General features: G+C 45.4%; 1 protein-coding gene across 2 annotated transcripts in view; it reads right to left on the reverse strand.

Annotated features, from left to right (window-relative positions):
• Positions 1-18,123, reverse strand: part of LOC310672584 (polycystin-1-like) — a 69,051-nt gene that overhangs the window by 44,499 nt on the left and 6,429 nt on the right. For both annotated transcript variants that reach the window (XR_014508671.1, XM_083429991.1), the window contains exons 4-15: positions 17,471-17,542; positions 16,283-16,446; positions 14,968-15,242; positions 13,352-13,730; positions 9,933-10,113; positions 8,555-8,781; positions 7,486-7,604; positions 7,006-7,153; positions 5,404-5,678; positions 3,558-4,319; positions 2,889-3,020; positions 1,810-1,985 (exon numbers count right to left, since the gene is read on the reverse strand). Coding sequence is in view for 1 of the 2 variants with exons in the window: in XM_083429991.1 (XP_083286117.1) it covers positions 1,810-1,985; positions 2,889-3,020; positions 3,558-4,319; positions 5,404-5,678; positions 7,006-7,153; positions 7,486-7,604; positions 8,555-8,781; positions 9,933-10,113; positions 13,352-13,730; positions 14,968-15,242; positions 16,283-16,446; positions 17,471-17,542 (2,910 nt within the window). In the remaining variant the exon portion in view is untranslated. The remainder of the gene's footprint in view (positions 1-1,809; positions 1,986-2,888; positions 3,021-3,557; positions 4,320-5,403; positions 5,679-7,005; positions 7,154-7,485; positions 7,605-8,554; positions 8,782-9,932; positions 10,114-13,351; positions 13,731-14,967; positions 15,243-16,282; positions 16,447-17,470; positions 17,543-18,123) is intronic.

Below are 18,123 nucleotides of genomic sequence, written 5' to 3' on the forward strand. Positions count from 1 at the left end.
TATTACTCTCCATTCTTTTAAGGATTTGTTTCCCTTTGGTCTCAGTGTTCTCCATTCCTATCCACCCCCGTCCACAGGTGAAACAACACAGGGGAACCCATATATTATTGTAATAATAATAATAATAATAATAATAATAATAATAATAATAATAAATAAATAAATTTTATTTATATCCCGCCCTCCCCAGCCGAAGCCGGGCTCAGGGCGGCTAACAACAATAAAACAGTACAACAGTACAACACAACACTCTAAAATCATTCATTATAAAATTAATTCAAATCAAACCACTGGCAACGATTGGGCCAGAGCTCCGCGAAGATTGCCGAAGGAGGGAGTCAGGCTGTGCCCTGGCCAAAGGCCTGGTGGAACAGCTCTGTCTTGCAGGCCCTGTGGAAAGATGTCAAGTCCCGCAGGGCCCTAGTCTCTTGTGACAGAGTGTTCCACCAGATCGGAGCCACAGCCGAAAAAGCCCTGGCTCTAGTTGAGGCCAGCCTAACCTCTCTGACCTCTGCCCTGTTAATTAGGGATTATACTTCTTGTTGCTGGTGAACTGGATCCTGGCCCATAAATCCATAGTAAATTTGTTAGTCGCCAAGGTGCCGCAAGATTCTTTTGTTGGTTTGGTTGATCTGGAGTACTGAAAACAAGACCCAGAAAGTTCACCCTATCTCTGCCTGAGATTGGACTGGACTCAGCAATGGCAATGATAAATTCCTTCCCAGAGTTTCTTCTGTGCCCCTTATCACATCACCCCCTCTGGTACATCTCCCACATTACCTATCACCACCTTTAGCCCCTGCCAAAAATTCTGTTTTCCACAAGATGGATACAATGCTTGCTGCCAAAGGTCTGGAAGTCAAGCAATTTGCAAGTCCTGGTTGCACAATTTGTTATTTCAACACCCCAAATGTCTTTTTGCTATATTTATTCCTTTTCCAAAAGCCATCTCTGGCATGGTAGTTCTTGCTTGTGGGGTACACTAAAGTGGGGACATTACAGGTACCAGCAGAGCAGGTAACTCCAGGGTACCTTGAGAGAGCAGGGTGTTGATTTAGATTTTTTAAAATTTTAAGTTCAGTGATTCTCCCAGGCACTGTTATGTTCTGACTCTGACTTATAGTCCGATCAGAAAGCAGCTTTCTCCAGAGCAGATGAACTGGTTATTTTGTTAGTCTGCCTTCCCTTGAAATAGGTGACTTGTCTTGCTTACATTATTTTAAGCCATTTGCTTTGCTGGCCCTTGTAACCCCCCCCCCCCCCATTTTAGTGTACCCCGTGGTGGTCTACTGTGATCTGAATTGGACTGTTGCCCTGCAACAGCCTGATTCCTGGGTATCTTCTATGCCTCGTGGTTCATTTTCTACCAAACCAGTGTGGCTTTCATGCACAGGCAAAGTCACAGATGCAGTTTATTACGCCTCCTGGACATCACCGAATGTGCCAAAAAAGAGGGAAGAGGGGAGTACTAGGAATTGTCATATATTTAGGGGAAGATACCAGGTCAGACTGTTTGTGCATCCATGCATAGGATGAGACTGAGTTGGTGGCTACTAACTGAGCCATTACATAAGTTAGCAATTCTATACTAAAAGCTAAATTGGGATGAATTTAGCAGAAGTGTTTGTAAGTCAGCTCAAATGAAGGTTTTTTTCTGCAGAAAACGATGGTGTGAATTGGCCTTGAGTAGATACACTGGCTGTTCCCAAATAGCTTTTCCCTAAGATTGTGTGTTCCTTGCAACTTGGATTTCGGTGATGGGCAATCACTTGAAAGCACCTATCCAGACTTCCTTGCCTTGCTTCTTACCTCACCATGACATCCACGGCAGTGTCTACTTCCACCCTGAATATCATAGTCTGGGGAACATTGACTTCCACAATTCCAGGGAGTCCCAGCAATTCAGGTTGAGCCAAGGGGTTCATGGGTTCAGCTATGAGCATCAGTTCCAATGATTTGAAGCTCACTGGGTTCTTTGCTGTCAACTATGAACAAAGAGGAGAAAACCAAGAAACCTTTGATCCCAAACCAAATAAACCACCCAAATCCCACAAGTCACTGAAGCATCTTCTTATAATGCTCATAGCAGCTCAGCTATGCATTTGCTTCTGTAAGGTAAAGGTAAAAGGACCCGTGACTATTAGATCCAGTTGTGACCGACTGGGGTTGCGGCGCTCATCTCGCTTTATTGGCCGAGGGAGCCGGCGTACAGCTTCCGGGTCATGTGGCCAGCATGACTAAGCCACTTCTGGTGAACCAGAGCAGCGCACGGAAACACCGTTTACCTTGCCGCCAGAGTGGCACCTATTTATCTACTTGAATTTTGACGTGCTTTCGAACTGCTAGGTTGGCAGGAGCAGGGACCGAGCAACGGGAGCTCACCCTGTCGCGGGGATTCGAGCCGCCGACCTTCTGATCGGCAAGCCCAAAGCTCTGTGGTTGAACCCACAGCACCACCCGCATCCCTTATTTGCTTCTGTAGGAGTCAGGAAGTCCCTGGCTCAAAGGAACTCACAGAGAACCTGGAGGCAAGCCACTCTCTCTGTTATGTTACAGTCTCTTTTTTGTTTCCCTCATGTCCTCATCTTTCTAGTCTTGGTTCAGTTTGCTTACATCAGTTTGTAATTTAAAAAAAAATCAATCCATGCAAGAGTGCACACAGTTGATTACATATATTCATTTTTGTATGCAATTTTCACATTCTGACATATAATTTCTCCTAATATGCTGGACTACCTTATAGAGCTGTTGTATGAAATACTGAGATAACACATATAAATTGCTGTACAAATACTACTTATATTCCTTGAAATGCCTGCATGTGCAATGCTCTACTATGGGGTTGCTGTTATTGCTGTTGTTGTTGTTGAATGGCTTTGGTTTCTCACCTTTAGCTTATATGTAGCAGGTCTCTTAAATGTGACACTGTAGCTCTGACCATTGTAGGCAAACATGTCCATGTTATCAATCACCCAGGTGTAAGAGACAGAGGACCCCTGGCTGATCTCAGCAGTAAATACCTGGTTAAAGCAAAGAAGTTGCATGATGAGAATAACCCATATATATTGGTTTGGCTATGCTGGCTGAATTTTGGGGTAAGGATTGGGGAGCAGTAAATGAGTCTGGGTCTGGGTAGGATACTTCAGTGACCTGGGACTGAGGGATCTGTGCACTGTTTAACACTCTAATTACTCAAGATCATGACTGCATTGTTTCCTAGTTCAGAGGTACAGTCCTCGTCAATTCTGCAAAGTCACAACGATCAGTATAGGGTATGCATCTATGTACAGCATATTTTTTTTCATATAAGAATAGCTGGCCATGCCCTGGGGTCACTCCAAAAACAATGACAATCAGTTCTTCTGTAGCTTACCCATTAGAAAGAAGCATCTTTCATTTGCAGTTTTCCCCGTTAAGATCTTGTTGCCGGGGACTGTTTGTTTTACTGGAATGGCCAGAGCATCAGAAGGTCCTTGGACCACTATCCTCAAAACATGACACCAGACATCCCTCACATAAAACAAAGAGTTAACTTTGGAAGGAACATCATAACCCACCTGTGACACATCCACTAGCATCCGGCATGGTCCAGGAGGCACCACCCTGAGTCCATCAATGGCATCATGTGACTGGATCTTCACAGACAACTTCTGGGCACTGACCTCATTGGAAGCAAGGATGTCCAAGATCTCCTCCTCTCTTGGTTTATCCATGACAAGCTTCACCGAGGAGAACCAGGTGTCTGTGGTCTCTCTGTAGCAGGAGGGGACATGCAGCACAATCCCTGCTGGGCAAGCAGCCACAAATGGCACCCCAGCCATGTCCACCGGGGACATCCAGTTAGCCACAGCCTTGCAGCCGGAGGTGATCTTGACGACCAGGAAAATCTCCTGCTTTGTGGGTATGTTGAGCTTCCCGCTGAGTGGTGTGGGGTAGATAAGCTGCAGATCACTGACTTTTGACTGCACTTGCACTGAGCAGCTGGCCTGTGAGCTGCTGACAGCATTTCTCACCGTGGCGGTGAAGGTGTAGGTACCAGAATCCAGCCTTTGGGCCAGCATTGGAGGGTTTGCCAAGCTCTTCATTGCTTGCGCAAAGGTCACTCGTAGGTCACAAAGCATGCTGTCCACCCAGGTGGGGTTGGGCGGCCCAGGGATACCTCCTTCCCACCAGCTCTCCTTCATGAGGCTAATGTAACTCTGTCGCCAAGGGGAATCCGTGTGGGGATGGCACTGCAGGAACGAGCCCCTATCAGCGCTGTGTTGTATCCCTATGATGTCACCCGGATGGACAAAGATCTCTTCTTCTGGCAGGAGAACCTGAAACGAATAGACAGCTGAAGCTAATCTGAATCATTGGGAGACAACCTCCATTTAAAGTACGCACACCTGGTCTTCATTCAACTCCTTCCTACAGTTGTGCATGAGAAGCAGAACAGTGTACCAGCAAATAATGCTAATCCATATAAAACATCACAAGGCCACCACAATGTGACCTTTTAACATATGTGGTGGAACTGTAATAAAAAAATTCTGGGAAAAGATATATAATGAATTAAAAAAACTGTTTAAAATAAGGTTTGTTTAAAAAAAACCAGAATCCTTTTTGTTAGGAATTGTAGGTGTATAGGGAACAGAAAAGACTGTTCATGTATACAACGACAGCCTCCAGGATGCTGGTAGGCTTGGAAAGAAGACAGCATCCCTACCAGATTGGAATGGCAGACCAAACTGTTGGACTATGCAGAAATGGCAAAAATGACCAGGAAAATCAGAAATCAGGAAGATCAAAATTTCAACAAAGAATGGGGGGGGGGGCACTGTAAACATTTGAACTCTTTTGCAGGTTTAAAATAACTCTTGTAATGTAACAATGACTTTGGATACAATGGACAACTTTAAAAATTGGAGTGTCTTATGATGTGCAGTAGAAAAGTTTAAGTAACGAACCCATGGAGAGGTAGAGGGAAGTCTAAAGATTTGGAAGAATCTTGTTTATTTGCTTTTATCTATGATTTTGAATGTAAACATTAATTTGTAAAAACCAAATAAAATTTTTAAAAGACCACCAAAATCTGAGCAGCACGTATCGGACGGAAAACAGAGGTGCCATGTAGCTCCTCCTTATGACTCATTTGTAGAAGCGGATCTGAACAAAAACATTTTGCATGGCTGCCGAAATAGCAAGGTGGGCCAGGCTAAAAAGAGGCTCCCAAGGTGAAGAGGTCCCATGACCTGGGAGCCATCACAGCAAGTGTTTCCCACGTGGAACCGCAGAACCACTTCCTGTATACCTAAGGCAAAACAAGATATGTGAAGAACCTCAAAGCACAGAGCAAACATTGAACGAAAGACAAGGGTAAGTCTTGTTTACAACTCCAAGGCAACTCCTCAATACACTTACGTGAATGTGGGTGTTTTCATTGCTGGGGGCGAGCAATAAAGGAAGATCAGCCACTATGGAATAGAATGGCGAAGCCGCTTTGTACCGTGGAGGGTATGGGAATGGCTGGATGTGAGCAGTTGTGTTCTCAAAGGCATATGAGCTGCAAGGGCTGGAGATGTTCAGGCAACGATCCTTCAAAGGGCACCACTGTTGCCCACTTGGGCATTCACCCATGCCATTGCAGAGTGGCTCAGAGTGACAGCAGGCAAAAGGTGAATGAAGCCGTTTGCACCCTGAGGAACAAATAAAAGGGCACTGAATCGCACAAAAGATACAAAACCAAAAAGCCAGATGTCATTTCTATTTTAAGAGTGTGCATCAGCTCTGTAAGGCAAAGGGACCCCTGACCATTAGGTCCAGTCGTGGCCGACTCTGGGGTTGCGGCGCTCATCTCACTTTACTGGCCGAGGGAGCCGGCGTACAGCTTCCGGGTCATGTGGCCAGCGTGACTAAGCTGCTTCTGGCGAACCAGAGCAGCGCACAGAAACGCCATTTACCTTCCTGCCAGAGCGGTACCTATTTATCTACGTGCACTTTGACGTGCTTTCGAACTGCTAGGTTGGCAGGAGCAGGGACTGAGCAACAGGAGCTCACCCCGTTGCGGGGATTCGAACCAACGACCTTCTGATTGGCAAATCCTAGGCTCTGTGGTTTAACCCACAGCGCCACCCGCGTCCGTACAGGGGCTCAAATAACAAGGCAAATCTTGTTCTGCTTTAAAACAAAAGACAGAGCTCTCAGGCAGCTTTACAGATGGTCTCATGCTGTCAAGCCTATCAGAGGAAACAATCAGTCACTGGAAAGCAAAGACCAATGCAAAGCTGCAAAGTTTTTTGAAATGTACAGGGGAGAATACACCTGGCCACATCTTAGTTATTTTAAAGAAAGAGCAAGAGGCAAACATGCTCCCTCCTCATTATGGGGGAAAGTGAATCACTTTTATTTACCCCACAAAAAGCCCCTGGACCAATCTGTCTTCAATTTGGTAGGTTCACTGCACTCTGGAGGGACTACTCTGCCAGTAAATGTCATCTACCTTGGTGAAAAACAGGGGGAAGTTATAACATTTTATATTATCTATGGTAGCAGATGGGGAATACAGTTTTAATTTTTAAAGGGTAGTTCAGAACCTAAATTACAGATCGAAGCAGAGAGAGTACAGAATGACTTTGAATCAGATCAATATCGTTTTAAACCAAGCAGATACAGATGCAAGGTGAATGTTTGGGCCCACGCACACACTCTTATCAAATTTATTACTGTGATCAGCATATGCAAAGGTTGTAATTTAAGTACCGCATTTTAGAAGAAATGAGTGCGACTGGAAAGCAATTCCAATTACAAAAATGAATTAAATGGTGGAATTAACAAATGGGGGGCGGGGAGAGAACTGTAAAAAATCTGCAGCAAAGCCATTTTCCTCAGCTGAAAACAAGATGTTGCTAGGGAGAAATGGCAACTTATTTTTTAATTAAACTGCTTTAAAGTATAAAGACAGAATCTGTTATTCTTTGACCTAAGGGATTGCAAGGAAGGGAGCAGAAGGGGTTTCTCCCTTACCTGGTGGAATCAAATGTTGACTGGGACTGCAATATGGGCGGAAAATCTGGAAACGGGCCTGGATTGGCTTATTTGTTGCTTGCATAGCAAAGTCTAGGGAGGCGACTGTTCCATTGTGGCTGAACCAGAGGCCTGGAAAGAGCATCAGCTGCAAGACAAAAGCAAGTCAAGGGTATCTGGGGGGCAGTTTCAGATGGGTAGAGGGTTTAGGGCCTACAGTGAACATACTGAGCAACAAGGGCGCCACAGTTGGTTTTTTTACATATGAGGTAAGCTACAAGAGACACATCAGATTTGGAAATCAGGGTTTCCCATGAACTTCTAATTATTGGGCTTTCTGGGCAACTTTCTACTTACATAGATGTTGGATTGTATAATGCTGAGATCACTGTCAAAAAGCAGCAGATTTCTCAGCGACATCTTGTGGAATAGAATATGTATTTGAAGCATGAAAACAAATCAGCCCTGGAAATGCATTACCTCCACTTTGCTGCCCCCTAAGAAAGGAGCTGCTTTTCTGGTGCTGACATTCTTCACTTCGTAGATAGTGCTAAACCTTGGCATTCCCGTCAGGAAGAAGTTTGGGCTTGGAAGCGCAGCTGTAATCACAGAGCACATAAAAAGGAACTGACAATGCAGTCCTATAACATCCAATAGCGAGGCAGGGTGAGGCTGTGTTGCTCTGCTGGCTTCCCAACACTGCCTGTTGCTGCTGCTTACCAAGACGGTGTGGGGAGCTCAGAACATAGCAATCAGGGTTAGAAGCTAGACTTTGCTGGCCTCTTGGCAGACCCTGCTTTCCGCTTCCTTTCAGCTCTCTCCTATTTCCTTTTTGTGCCCACCTTCTTCACCATTCAGCACTTCCTCATCAGAAGGAGCTCGCATTCAGTTTCATCATTCTTCCCACATCATGGACTAGAAGGCTCATTTTCAACCCCTTGCAGGAGGAATTATTCTAGTCCATTACAGATGACCCATCAGTCTCTAGAGCAAGCTCACTGAGTTTTTTTTCAACACAACCTGCATCTGGCCCATACTGTGTCTCCTAAGCTGCCCATCTTTCCCTATTCTCTGCTCCTTGGTTTCCTCCACCAAGTTACCAACTCTGTCATCCCATGACTGCAAAGTTTTCTTATCGACCTTCGAAAAGAGATTTCATCACAAGGATTTTGAAAGTCCAAGTCTCTAAGGCTAATGGGATTGCCCCTTACAACTTTGCTCCAAGCTTCCTGAACAGATTAGAACTACCTGGTTGTCTTTCTCAGCTTCCTTCTAATGAATCCTCCTCTTTTGAGAGGAGTGATCTCATTAGATGAATAATAAAGATCAGCCTATTCATGTTTGTTTCTGCATTTATTGTTTAATTTATATGCCACCTCACATCAAAATAGGCTTCTAATCTGTTTGCAGAGTACAAAAGCTGGTTACACAGACATTACAATATAGACACCCACAATGAAAATACACAGTAATACCACCCCATCAAAACATTTGCAAAAAAAAAAACTCAATTAAAATAACAAAACACAAACTTGAATGCCTGCAGTACCTCCAATTGTCTTTTCACAGATGAATGGTGATTTCTCAGAGCATGGGTTACATCTCCAGTACCCTTTTGAATCCGCTAGAAGCATCTTCACACACATTTCCTTCCCTCCCTCGGGTCGGCCTGAGGACATCCAGTTCTGGAATGTATCTGCGAGGCCCCCGTCAACCCAGCACATCGACCCAGAGGAGCCAAGGTCATGCAATCCAATCCAAACGGTGCCAGCACTGCTGATAAGAAAGACAAGGAAAGGCAATAACTCTGGTAACACCACAGACTGGGCCAATATTTGGAGACAGAACAGGATGAAGCCAGTGGTTTTCAACCAGTGTGCCGTGGCACCCTAGGGTGGCTTGAATGATGGTCAGGGCAGGCAACACTGGCCTGTGTCCCTCTTTCCTTCCCTCCCTCCTCAGGGAAGGGAATGGACAAACAAGTCGCAGGCCCCTGTGGGGCAGTGTGATGAGGAACCTCTATTTGGGGCAGCTCAGAGACCAGGGGTGGCAGCAGTGGCTGCCCAGAGGACTCCAAAGAGAGGGGAGAGGAGGCTGAGGAAACATTCCACAAGGGAGGGTGTTTGAAAAAAGGCGAGAGGCTGCCAGTTCTTCAGGCAAGGGGTGACATAACTGGGCTCCTGAGCCCCACAGGGGTGCTGCAGAAAGAATATAGTTGGTCAAGGGAGCCGTGGACTCAAAAAGGTTGAAAACCTCTGGGATGAAGCCATTGATCGTTGTCATGCTGCTTGATATTTCATTGTTTAGCTTGATTGCACTATACTTGCCTGCTGCTAAGGCAGTCTGAGAATATTTTGAACAAACAAGAAACAAACAAGCTATGGTTGGTTTAAATAGAAAGTATTTCAGAGACCTGGATCACGCATGCCATATTACAATACAGCAAACCTTCTGTCCCTGGGGCAGGGTAGTCTAAAAAAGGTAAAGGGACACCTGACTGTTAGGTCCAGTCGCGGATGACTCTGAGGTTGCGGTGCTCATCTCGCTTTACTAGCCGAGGGTGCCAGCGTACAGCTTCAGGGTCATGTGGCCAGCATGACTAAGCCGCTTCTGGCGAAGCAGAGCAGTGCAGGGAAACGCTGTTTACCTTCCCGCCGGAGCGGTACCTATTTATCTACTTGCACTTTGATGTGCTTTCAAACTGCTAGGTTGGCAGGAGCAGGGACCGAGCAATGGGAGCTCACCCCGTCGCGGGGATTCGAACCGCCGAATTTCTGATCGGCAAGTCCTAGGCTCTGTGGTTTAGACCACAGCGCCACCCGTGTCCCTGGCAGGGTACTCTATGCATTAAAAGAAAGAAAGAAAATCCTTATGATGCATGGAGTTGGGAAACGTTTACAAATGAGGCACATGCGAAAGTTACTTACTTAGAAAAAGATTTCTGGAGGTAGCTCTGTACCTCCAGGGACCTCACCACCACCAGGTCTCCTCCAGGCACACCCTGGCAGAGCTTCCTGGCATCCTGCCATGTCTCCTTTGTCTCACCAAGCCAGTAACAGTTCAAGTTCTGCAAATTGATTTGTCCACCTCGTGGGCAAGAGGAAGTATCTGAATTAAAACAACAACAACAACCACTCAAGCTTAAGAGAACACCAGAACATGCTGTCTTGAATTGTAGAAGCCTCACGTGTTTTTAATGCTATAAGCATTTTTTAAAATAAAATAAAAAGTTGGGCTTTTTCTTTCTGTTGGTGAAGAACATCCAATATAGTATGACAAGGGTATTTTTTAAAATATTATATACAGTATTGGAATAGAGATTTCTAATGCGAGACCATATTGAATTCAAAACCTAGGCCCCCAAGACAGCTAAAGTAGGTTACAACTCAGCCGTTGAAAACAATAGAATAAATTAGTCATCTCTGATTTAAGACCCATTGCTACAAACACCATTTTGATTTTGGTAGGAGCAATTAATTCCATCCTACACAGGCATTATAGATTCATAGAATTATAGAGTTGGAAAATGACCCTGAGGATCATCTAATCCAAGCTGAATATGCTGCAGTCTCATGCAGGGATCGAACCGGCAACCTTGGTGTTATCAGCACCACACTCTAACCAACTGAGCTATTCTTAAGCGGAAGCTATATCATGAGGTCCTTCAGAACGAAAGGAGCCCTTGACAGAGCCCATGTTTGGAATTATAATCTGCAGAAAGCAGATCTGGCAACACCAAGCCTGAGCACCAATATCCCATCCCTAAGAATGCATGCAGGATTAAAAAAAAAAAGTTTAAAGAAGAAGCTACAACCCTTCATTAATAATTGTTTTTGTATAATGGACACACACTTTCCCTCACAAACCCAACTATCTTGGCAACAACAGGAGGCTAGTTGGCAGCCTGCTTGAAAAACTCGTTGTCGTGACAACCCTAAACAAAGTCTGATCCGTTGCTGACCCCATAAATCCTCCCAACTATACAAATCAATTTTTAAAGGCTCCCCACAGCTCTCCTTTAGGTGCTGGCATTCAGGTGTCCAGAGAAGGGCTTTGTTTGGGTCTTTCAGCCCTCCCAAATGCTGCCCAGTAAACTTTGTTACTGTTTCTATGGAGCCTGGCTTTCAGTTTCTGCCATCTTTTTCCAAACGAGAAGGGGAAGAGGGTGGTTTATAAACAGGTATTCTACGGTGGGTAGCTGTCTCAAGAGGAGAAGCATTAACAGTGCAGGCCTATGTGTGCCTATTACGTTCAATGAGACCTACTCTCAGGTAAACATATTGGATTGGATGGTTGGGTGGGTTTTAAAAAAAGATTTGAAATCAGGGTTTGAAGTAAATTTACAGGCCCTCCCTAACGGGGAACCTGATTAGTGCTATTAATTGGGACCAGCATCAATGCTGATCTAACACTGAACATTGGTTAAGTCTGGGAAGAGGATGGAACACACATCCACATGACCAACTCCCAATTGCTTAACCAGGGCATTAAGAAACATGGCAGTGCTACTGCTGACCATGTCAAAGAAGCTTCTTAAAGGTGCACACAGAAAGCAAAGTTTTGGGCCTGACAGACAAGGATGCTCAGCCTTTCCTTACATCTACAAGGAGCATCCACACAATGTCTTTTAATTGTGGCTAATTCATTCAGACTGATAATACCTCCTCACCCTCTTCTGACAAATACTAACAAAGATCTGCTTCAAAGTTCTGCTCTTTAGAGTATGATCTCTGAAACGTGTACAAAACAGCTGCATTAACCATGCCTTGTGTATTTTAAGGATGGATTCTCCACTCTTTTTAGTGCTTCTTGACAGGAATGAGTTTGAGCATGCGTGCATGAGTTTTGTATGAATCCTTCTCTTTTCTTTAAGAATAATTTGCCTGGAGCATTTTTCCATAGTCAAAATGGGTTGGTGATTGCTTTAAAGCGCAAAGTCCGCCATTTCTAACCAAAACGACCCCTTCTAACCATCCTGATCTAGTGAACAGAAGGGTGGTTAAATCATGCTGAAAATTGACTGACACATGCTAAGAGATCTAGCCTTGTCATCCCACTGCAGCTATGCTTTTCCAACACAGAACTCCCACATTGTAGAAACACTGCTTCGCCTACCTGTGTCCCCTTTGCCCAGCAGCAGGAACAATAGCCACCATGGTCGAAATCCCTGGGATGCCATCCTCAGCAGCATCCCAGCTGCAGCTCTAGGTGAGGTTAGCAGCTGACTTCTCACCTTCTGTCCACCATCACAGCATCCAGGCTGAGACAATGGCAACCTTAAGAGGTGACCCCTCTCACACTCATAGCATCAGACGGCCCCGACAGTGCTGTGTGCCTTCTGAGATCAATGGCCGATATTGCTGGCTGCCTCGCGCTGCTTCCCTGGCTTCCTGCCTCTCTGGTCTTTTTATATGGGCTCTGCTGCTCTACAACTCTCTCTCTCTCCCAGGGGGAAAATGCCTTTTTTCTAGCTGCCCCCTAGTCTCCCTGGTTACACATCTGCTGTTCCCCTTCAGCCTTCGGCACACTGACAAGTTCGCTTTCTCTAGAGCCTCTGCTCTGCTGCCTTGTCCCTCTTCCTTCCACTTTCCTAATATCCTAACATGAAGTCCAGGTGTCCCCATCATGCTTGCAATAACCTCTCTTCCCGCAAGGTCAGTTTCTCTCACAGACACGCTTCAGATCCTGCGAGATTCCAGAGGTTTGGTGGAGCCACTTTAAGCCAGCTTTCGTCTTCCACATCACCTTAACTCCAGCTCCTCCCTTATCCACACCTAAATAACCTTGATCCACTTCAGATTGTCTCCACCATAAATCCTGCACCTTTTGTTAGGGGCCATATACTACTTATTTGCTCTGATCTCCATTTTCGACAGCTTCCAACTTTGCATAACATTTAGGAAAACACTTCCCTTGAGGTTGGTACCAAAATTTTAATACCTTGGAAGATTTATTCAAAAATACACCCTTGACAAACATGCCATGGTCTTCCCCTTCCATAGGGGTAGGGAACCTTCAGTTTGCAGGCTTAGTTAGGCCTGACATAGGTCCCAGTTTGGCCCAGGAGGCCATTCCCATCCCCACCCCCAACCACACCCTCCTGCCCCACAATTGACATCAGATAGTGATGACGGGTGATTAACAAGTGGACAGGTCTCACCCTCCTGTCAAAAGAGCCTGCTGAAGGTGGGGTAAGCCAGAATCCGGCCCACCAGGATGGAGGAGATGGCACGCTACTTAAAGCATCCATGCTTAAGTCTACCTTTGACTCAAAATAATGGCCAGCTTCCCCACCCACCCAAGTGGGACACGGATAGACATCTCTCTGCAGCACCACTTATCTCACCAAGAAGTTCCTGGCCTCCTGGATCCTTCATTCTCCAGATGACAGACAGATCAGTACCTTCTTGGACATGGATCCAGATGTCTATGTTGTTCTGGTGTCTTACCACAACCTTTGGACACTTAAGGATTACTGCTTTCACGGGCAAGACCATGTGAATAGTAGCTCTGTGGAACAGACTCTTTCCAGCAGTCAGGGCCTCAACCTTCACCATATAGGTACCAGGAAGATACGCATGCAACACTCTTGGGTCTGTGGTGCTGAGACCTCCATCACCTCCATCTCCAAAGTCCCAGATGTACAGAATGCCAGGCAGTGAGATATTAGCAACGAATTCAACAAGTTGCCCATGCTGTTGCCGTGTGGTGAATGAGAGTTTCACCTAAACAGAAAGAGCAGGTAGGAAGGTTTGGCTCAGGTTTAGTTTCCCTTCCTCCAACCCAAAGCATAAATAGGATGCAGGTAAAATTTCATGAGAAGGGGATAATGTCCCTCACTCATTAATAACATCAGGTTATTCCTAATTCCTGCAGCTTGTACAGCACTCAGCTAGAGGCCGTGCAAATGATAACATTTTGGGTAGTATGAAGAGGAGCTCCAGATCAAAGGAGTGCTGTGCATTAACTGTAACTGTTCTCATAGTACTGCAGCAACAAAAGGTACAGAAGTCCTGTTTTGGATGAAGCATATTTGTCAAATGTCTGCAGCAATTAAAGACTCAAAGACACTTTTGAAGACCAGGCATTCCAGAACACGCATGGACTGTTTATAGTCTCGCATGGCCTACTTAATTTTTCAAAAAAATTAAACTCCCAGTAATGATCCAGCAATGAATTTTAAATTTACAAAGTGCAATATAATAAAATATAATATAATTAATAAATAAAAGAAACAATAAAAAATATGAGTATTTAATGTTCTGAATGAGCCATCTCCCATCTTCAGCCACAAATCCGTACAAACACACTGTGGACCATCTGAACAAAGCACAATTTGGAAGCCCCTGCTCTAACCTCTAAAATCAGTGACTGGGTTTGGGAGAGACAAGGTGTCCAGCTTATGTTTATGGAGATCAAGGAAAAGGAGCTGTTTTAGAACTTGAGCTTGCACTGCCAGTTTTAAAGTGGCCTTTGCCCCTCACTTATTATTTTCCATCACTGGCAGGGGTGGCTTCCATTTCCCAGGACTCTTTACAAACCCTCTAGAAATTCCCTCACCATCTGATGTGAATATGTGAAGTTGCTGAGTCAGAGACCAGTAGCCCATCAAGCCTAGTTTTGTCATGTCTGATTGGCAGCAACTCAAGGTCACCAAGGTCCCATTTCTCTTGTCTGAGATGACAGGGATTGAACATGTTGTAGACAAAGGATGTGCTCTGCCAAAAATCTGCTCATCATCAGCATCACTTAGTAAAGAAGGGGTAGCTAACCTGTGGCCCTCCAGATGTTGCTGGACTACAGCTCCCATCATTTCCTGACCACTGGGCTATCCTGGAGTCCAACAACATCTGGAGGGACACAGATTCCCCATTCTTGTAGGGAAGTAATGAGCTGGACTTCCTAACCACAATTCCCCAACACAAAATTGGGCAGAAATGCTATTAGAACTGATTCCATTACCTGAATTGGGTATGCAGCATGGATGACTGTTTTATTGCACACTTGGCTCTGGATTTCATTGGAGCACACCTTCCCACAGTCCACCTCTGCTTCGCTGCCTAGAGATCCACATAGGCAATGATCCAAAAAGTCCATGGCGTAATAGGTGTACCCTTTGCTATAGCAGAGTTCAAGGCAGGACTTCTGGGTGTGGGTACTAGTTGAAAGGTAAGAATAGTGCAGGACTGCATCACTCCTGGTCAGGGTGTCCTTCACACAGGAGATAAAATCAACAGCTGGGAAGGGAGGAAGAGAAAACTCACGGTAAATGTTTGAACCACTTATGGACAAATGCTTGAAAAACTCTGTTTCGGTTTCTGTTTGCACAGGTTTGTTTGTTTACACTTTACAAACTATTCCAGCAAAGCAGGCAAGAAAGCTCTCCCCATTTTGCAGAGTGAACACTGAGATGGATGCAGACACAAGCAGAGTCCTGCTGAATCAGTCCAGAAGCAACATTCTGTTCTTGCAGAAGCCCGTCAAATGCCTTTGGGAAGCCCAGAAGTGGGACCTGAGCACAAAAGCACTCTCTCTCCTGCTTGTGATTGCCAGCAGCGGATATTGAGGCAAGCTGCTTTTGACATTAGCGTGCTGTACTACTGAGCTAGGTTTTCTCCTGAAGTAGAAGGCCAGGAGTCCAACAGAACTGTCCACAACCTCAACAAGACTCCAGCTCCAGGATTCTTTGGGCAAAGTGATATGAAACTGATATAAATATGTAGTGTAGATAGGGCTGCCTCAGACAACAGTCATTTCCAATTTGAGTCTCTGTAGTGGGACTGGGGAACCTCTGCCCTTCCAGAGGCTGCTGAATGACAACGACAACTCCCACAATCTTTGCCCATTGGCCATTCTGTCTGGGGCTGAAGGGAGTTTGAGTACAACAAGATTCAGAGGGCACCAGGTTCCTCACTAGGACCACAGCTTTTGTCAGTAGCTTGTTTTGTTTTGGTTTATTTTACAGTGCAGATTTTGTGAGAGTAGGCAGACTTCTGATAGATTAACAGTGCACGTCTAACCACAGTGTTGGCTTTTACAGAGGAGGAGAAGAAAGCTACTGACACGCAGGGCTTTGGATGAAAGTAAACTCCCTTCACCAGCAATCTGAGGGGTGGGAACCCCCAACAATCACATATTAGATGGATTCCTGCAACAGCTACATCCATAAGGCACACCTGAGATGCTCCACAGGGCCCCGAGGTGAAAGAAGAAGAAAAAGCATTGAAGGTGACAACAAACTTTTCCATCTGGCTGGCCAAGAAGGTATTTTACTCACTGCGGGTCAGTGATAAGAGATCCAGTGGTTTGGCGCTGCCAGCAGTGGCTTCCGGGACGCACCGGAGCAATTCTGTGTTCCTTACGAGAACGTGCCTCTCTTGTGCCCACGTCATCAACCACCGTAAGGAACAGTCATATGTGAAACTGTTGGAGATGAGGTTGCTGTCAGGAAGAAGGGGAAGGAATTAGGGCAAGAAAGTCAGTCACCTCTCTCAGGCTGTATGGCAAACCTGCTGCCACAAAACACACATACCCCCCAAAAGAGAGCGGTTGCCACCGCATTAACTCTGCTCCTTTAACTTCCACACCATTTCAACAGATCATTGTTTAAAGCAATCAGAAAATCTCTGTGTTTACTTTGTCTGTGTAAATAATTCAGTAGGTGAGATGCATTCAGTGACTGCTATCTAAGGATAAATGATCATGTTTGTACCAAAGCCCCAAATCTTCAATAAGTCCACTCGCTTGTGTATTTGCCATTTGGTAATATTCCTTTTAACAATATCTAAATGTGGGGTGAGACACAAGTGCCCCTGGTGGGCCTAGAGAAATCCTCCACCCTAAAATGGAAAAGAAAGCAAGATCTCCACCTTTGAACAGGGCACTACCAAGTCTCTGTTCAAAGCTTTTTAAACAGTGGGCTATATCATGATGAATATATGTTTGCTGTTCCGTAGGTACAAGTGACACCCGCAACAAAAAGCTGCAGCACATGGAATGCTACTGTTCAAGATCCCTGCCAGCGTTGCCCTTTTCCCAAAATACCCCACTCCGTTTTTGTACTTCTGCAGACCTTGGGCTTCCCCTGAGCCTGAAGATACCTCCCTCTCATGCATGGCTAATGTTGTTAGACTGCAACTCCCTTCACCATGGACCACTGGCCCTGCTGGCTAGGAGTGATGGGACCAGTGTCCAACAATACATGGATGACCACAAGCTCCTCACCACTGAGCTAAACCTATCAAGGCAACTACTAATAAGGGAACAAATCTCCTTGACATCTTTCTGTAATGACATCATCAGGGAACCAATAGCTTTCCCGATGTGGCTGGCTCCCATCATACCTGGTCATTGGCCATTATCTGGCAGGCCAAAGGGTTTCCGCATGCGGTTTTTAGGCAGAGTGTGAGGGGTATGTAAAGGGGGAAGATTCATAGAAGAGATCGTGCCAGATAATGGTACATACAGAGTCCTCAGTTTGCCCAGGTAGTGGAAGGCTCCCTCCTCAATGGTGTGGATGCAGTTGAAGCTCAGGTCCCTGCAGAATTGAGACCACAAAGAAATGTTGGAAGAAATTACAAGGTCCAAGGAAAGTGTCCATCAGCAAGAAGCAGCATGATGATAACGGAAGGGTAATCAGAAAACTTCAAGGCCTGTCTATTGGTGCAGTAAACTCCAAAAGAGAGTTACAGTGGTACTTTGGGTTAAGTACTTAATTCGTTCCGGAACTCCGTACTTAACCTGAAACTGTTCTTAACCTGAAGCACCACTTTAGCTAATGGGGCCTCCCACTGTCACTGCGCCACCGGAGCAGTGTTTCTGTTCTCATCCTGAAGCAAAGTTCTTAACCTGAAGCACTATTTCTGGGTTAGCGGAGTCTGTAACCTGAAGCGTATGTAAGCTGAAGCGTATGTAACCCGAGGTACCACTGTACTATGACTGTGTACACACAGTGCCTTTAAAGCACATTCCCCCCCCCCACCTCAAAGAATTCTGGGCACTGTAGTTTGTCCTGCACAGAGTTACAATTCCCAGCAACCCTTAACAAACTACTAACAACCAGAATTTAGACATTCTGCTAGCCACCAGCTTTTGTAATTAAGACTAAATTGGAAAATC

Source organism: Podarcis tiliguerta (assembly GCF_965153285.1).
Source record: "Podarcis tiliguerta genome assembly, chromosome: 2".
In the NCBI taxonomy this organism is placed as follows: domain Eukaryota; kingdom Metazoa; phylum Chordata; class Lepidosauria; order Squamata; family Lacertidae; genus Podarcis; species Podarcis tiliguerta.